The sequence below is a fragment of the Octopus bimaculoides genome, chromosome 23 (genome assembly GCF_046866305.1).
Source record: "Octopus bimaculoides isolate indiv1 chromosome 23, ASM4686630v1, whole genome shotgun sequence".
In the NCBI taxonomy this organism is placed as follows: domain Eukaryota; kingdom Metazoa; phylum Mollusca; class Cephalopoda; order Octopoda; family Octopodidae; genus Octopus; species Octopus bimaculoides.
The window spans coordinates 34,376,341-34,381,821 of NC_142950.1; the positions used below are offsets into that span (position 1 = coordinate 34,376,341).

Below are 5,481 nucleotides of genomic sequence, written 5' to 3' on the forward strand. Positions count from 1 at the left end.
TTTTTTTTTTTTTGGTGTTGGGGGTGGTTCTTTTTATTGCTTCCTCAAGAGAACAGGTGGTGTTCATCACCTTTTTGCACTCTCCTACAGAGAATGATGCTTGAAGATCTGTTCAAATACACACACACACACACACACAAACACACACACACATTCATGGTTTTGCCTACACTAGTCAACATATAGAGACAGCTCAATAAGATCAAGGCAGATTGATAATTCGATGTTTAAAAACTAGTTTTATAGAAACTTTTTTCAAAATTCTCATGGGACTGAACCTGGAACCATATGGTTGGGAAGCAAGCTGCTTGCCACACAGCCATGCTTGTTGTTTAATTTTTTTTTTTTTTTCGGAGCTATTTTTTTTAGACCTTTTATTTAAAAAAAGAAATTGTCTTTTCCCTTTTTGATTTACATTTATTGACCCATATTTACTTTCTTTTCTTTTCTTTCCATTGTTGTAGGTCAAGAATTAAGACCCAACCATATCGGTATTGTAGGACATAGAGGAGACCCCGATAAACAGGCCTTTTTGGTCTGCTTTTTCAAGATGAGTCAACAGCTTCATGTACGACGAACACGTTCTGCACGCCGGCAAATGGATACTCGTACAGCAGTCTCACATCGGGATGATTCTCACTGGACGTGGAGACGAACACGTTAGTTATTTATTTTCTATGCCATGTTTTTCATTGAGGTTACAGTCATGTGACAAAAGTCATATGGTGGCCCATTATTTAGACCAGAGGTTCCCAACCTTATCTTGGGTTTTGTAATCTTGTGAGCTACATGGCACTCTCAATAGTGCCAGAGCACCAAAAAGCATCCAGTACATGGTGTAAAATGGTTGGTATTAGGAAGGGCATCAAGCCATAGAAACCATATCAAAGCAGACACTGGAGTGCGATGCAGTCCTAGAACCCAGCAGATCTTTGTCAAACTGTCCAACTCACGTCAGTACAGAACATGGATATTAAATGACAATGATGATGGTCTATTGAAATATTGGCAGTGGACAACAGAAGTGGATTGGTCAGTTGGTCATGTGAGCCTACCATCCTATGATAATAATAATAATATTGGTGATTATCAATGTCTTGTTCTACACGTTTCACTCTCTCTCTCTCTCTTCTCTTCTCTTCTAGGACGTTATGTACGACCAGTCTGTCGAAGAAAGACGATGTATGTTGACTTTGAAGATTTAGGCTGGCAGGTGAGATTAAAGATTTGTGTGTGTCTGTCATTAACCATTAGTCTTCTCTTTCAATATATCCAACCTTCTAGATAATTTGGTGCCTAGAGGAGTGATACCAATCCATTTTAGCTTGGCATCATGATCTTTTAGGTTTTATGGTTAAGACGTTTGCTTCCAAACCATTTGGTTTCTGGTTCAGTCCTGCTGTGCATCACCTTGGACATGTAGAAGTCAAGGCCATGGCTTCATCAGATATATCAAGGCTCGGGACTTAAGTACATGGTCAAATTGTCCTCCATAATTTAATGTACTGGGTGAGAATAATAATTTAAATGGTATGATAAATGAAATAATTGATATAACAAATAAAATGTAATAGAAACCATGCCACATGTGAATAACCACGCTGCATGTTAGTAACTGCGCCACATGTGAGTAACCAATCCATGTATGAGTAACCACGCCACGTGAGTAATCATGTTACATGTTAGTAACTATGCAGCTCTTCTTCAAAACCCTGCTCTGACTCCCTTCTTGTGTACTTTAATCTCTCATCCCCTAGCATAATGCTGACCCCCACCTCCCAATCTCCCCTGGGATTTGTAGATTTGTGAGATGCATGGTGATCTCAGTAGTGCTGGTGGCACAAAAAAAAAACCCCGATTCAATGCATGTTTCAAAGTGGTTGGTGTTAAGAAGGGTTTCCAACCGTAGAAACCCTGCCAGTGTTGACACCAGAGCATGATGCTGTCCTTGGACTCATGGGATTTGGTCAAACCATCCAACCCATTCCAGCATAGAATATGGACATAAAATAATGATGATGATGATGATGATGATAAAGAGATACACCTGTTATCAATATTGGAGATTGATTTTGTCAAGTATTTCTTTCCTTTCTTTCTCTGTCCACTACAAATTTCTGGCCCCTTTCCTATGTAAGGAATCAATTAAAAGACATAATTATTTCTTCATTTGCCTTTTTCTTTATTTTCTCCTTTTTTTTTCCCCCACAGAGTTGGATCATTGCACCTGAGGGTTACTCTGCATTCTACTGCGACGGCGACTGCATATTTCCACTCGGTCTGAATATGAACGCCACAAATCATGCCATTGTACAACTGTTGCTTCACACAGTGAAATCTCAGACAATGCCTAAGCCATGCTGTTCCCCTACCAAACTGAGTGCCATCTCTGTGCTCTACTTTGATGATAATTCCAATGTCATTCTCAAGAAATATCGAAGTATGAAGGTGAAGGCTTGTGGCTGTCACTAGTGTTCACCCCATACCTCTACGTCTTGTAACACTGTATTGCACACACACACACACACACACACACACACAGAGACACACACACACATTCATTGGACTCCTGCTAGCCGAAAGACATTGATGCATGTGTGCATGGGACGGCTGAGTGCACTTGCAATGCCACTGTCCTGCTTTTTATTTTTCTTTTGTGTTTTCAATTTGAGTGTGCAACAAATGTTGCACATTTGCAGGTATCAGGATTTAGTATTTTTTTATGTACAGTCTCTATGGACATATGATGAATGAATGTGTATGGCTGTGTGTGTGTGTGTGTATGGCTGTATGTGTGTGTGTGAGTATGGCTGTGTGTGTATGCTTGTATATATCTGTATACCCCTTTCAATTCATGTTACAGTTGGTAAGGTCTTCAAGAATACTGCTGAAAACAACTAAACAAGAACAAATTAGAAAATATACAGTGTGTGTTTGTAGCACAACATACACACGCATACATATACATACATACATACACACACACACATACATATATATATATATACACACACAGGGTAATGCATAATAAAGTAGCCCAGGTTTTGTAGCACAGTGTAAATACAGAAATAAATTTACACAGACACAAAAAAGTACCCAGCCTTTTCTTTGTGTCAACGAATTATTTCAAGCTCTTGCAACTGCTGTTCAGAAGCCATGTGCAGTAATTTACTTGTTTGCTTTTGTCATCCACTTTTAATTGCGGTACGCACGTGAAATGATATGGCTTCAATGTTAGACTTTCCAATACCTGTTGGCTCGACCTCCTGCGTCAATGTATGCATCAACGTTTTCTGGACTTCTAATAATCCTTTTGCGAATGTCCCAAATAACTTCCGATGTTTAAACTGGAGGATATCGTTGTTTTGGGGGCATTGTACAATAACCCCATAGCGTGCCACTTCTTAACCAACATCCGTATCGTTCTATTTGTAGGTAAGCCTTTCCTTGGAAACTTGACTTCAAAATTTTCACGCGTTTGCTTAACAGAACCCATTCTCACCTATGCTTCCATCATCTCCATCCTTTCCATTATTGAGTACATCATCTTACAGAAAAGACTAGAGATATTCACTCGATGCAATCTTATAATCAACTAATGTGGTGAGGACAATGTAGCCAACGATCGACTAGTGCACCACCTCCGTTCAGCAGTTACAAGAGGTCAAAATAACTCAATGATGCTTGCAAACGAAAGGCCGGGTACTTTTCTGTGTGTGTAAATTCATTTCTGTATTTACCCTATGCTACAGAAACCAGGCTACTTTTCCATGTACCACTGTATATATTACGTGTATGCATCACATCACACATTGTATACACAAACATGTATGTATGTATGTATATATACATATATATATATATATATATATATATATATATACAGTTGGACAAGAAATAGAAAGTCCTTGGTACAGTATTATATATTTGAAAAAATGAATAGAAAAGGCTTTTCTGGCAATGTTTCCATTTTCGTAATTAGGTGTTTATATCTAATTATTAAAATGGAAAAATTATCAGGAAAACCATTTTCATTAATTTTTTCAAATATACATACATACATACATACATACACACACATATATGCACATACATACACACACATATACATACATATATGTGTATGTGTGTACATAACACAGACAGACAATCTTCCCACTGAAAGCTATTTCTTCTTTCTCTTTACTAATCCAGAATTCTTCAAATGCTCACACACACATACCTTCATTTACACTCATACCTTCCCTCACACTCACACATACCTGTAATTCCCTCGTACAGTAACATAAGAACTTTGTCACATTATCACACACATGAAGGTGTGTTTAGTTTGCTGTACAGAACAATCTCAGTAGTGTGAATTAACAACTGCAACATGAACTACAACAGTTACAACAACAATAATACTAGTAGTAGTAGTAATAGTAGTAGCAATAGTAGTAGTAGTAACAACAATAGCAACGCTGAACAGCAGCAGCAACAGCAGCAGCAAGAACATTAACAACAGAATTTGATATTAAGGAGAATGCGTGTAAGATTGTTAATAATGTGTGGGTTGTCTGAGAGATTTCTAACATTGTGGGAATGTGTGGGAAATTGCTGATTCTGTGGGAAATGTGTTGGTGAGAACATCTGGAAGATTGCTAACACTATGAAGATAGTTTAGAAGTTTGTTAAAGCTGTGGAAATGTTTGGTAGTCAGTTATGCTCTATGGGAAAATATCTGGAAGGTTGCTAATGTCGCAGAGAATGTTTGAAAGGTTGCTAATGTCACAGAGAATGTTTGTAAGGTTGCTAATTTTGCAGAGAATGTTTGAAAGGTTGCTAATGCTACGACAAAAGTTTGGTAGGTTTTTAATGCCACAGAGAATATCTTGACAGTTGCTAATGCTGCAGAGAATGTTTGGAAGGTTGCTAACATTGGAGAATGAGTGCAAATGGAATATAAAAGGACTAGAGAGAAAAAAAAATCATTTAAAAATAAATAGTAAAGCTCACCCTACCAAAAAAACCCCCTCAAACAAATGACAATATTGTAATAGCAATACCAAAACATATTGATTTGTATATAATTATGACTCCTCTCTCTCTCTCTCTCTCTCTCTTATTTCCTCATCTTAACTGTTTCATATATTTTGTAACTTTTATGGTATAATATTAACAATAAAACAAACAACACCAATCAAAGACGATGATGTTTTATAATGATTATAAATACATTTACATCTATACAGCCACTGATAGTGCTATATCTGCGTTGTTATTATCACATCTTTGGATCTACTGTACAAATGGTAGCTTCAGTAGTGCGAAATGATATCACATTTTCTGAAAACACCCTGTATTGTTATTTCTGAAGAATGTTTGTAACTTTGTAGGCAGAAAGAATACTAAAGCGTGTTGTGAAATGTTTCTTTTACTTCTTTGAGTGCCATTAAAGGTTTGTAGATTCGTTTATCAAAGCGAAACTCAGCAGTAATT

The 5,481-nt window shown here is 37.3% G+C and overlaps 1 protein-coding gene across 1 annotated transcript in view; it reads left to right on the forward strand.

The window, feature by feature from the left end:
* Positions 1-5,187, forward strand: part of LOC106875494 (bone morphogenetic protein 7) — a 26,268-nt gene extending 21,081 nt beyond the window's left edge. The window contains exons 5-7 of the mRNA XM_052975888.2: positions 465-659; positions 1,146-1,213; positions 2,212-5,187. Coding sequence (XP_052831848.2) covers positions 465-659; positions 1,146-1,213; positions 2,212-2,472 — 524 coding nt within the window. The 3' untranslated portion in view covers positions 2,473-5,187. The remainder of the gene's footprint in view (positions 1-464; positions 660-1,145; positions 1,214-2,211) is intronic.
* The last annotated feature ends 294 nt before the right edge of the window (positions 5,188-5,481 follow it).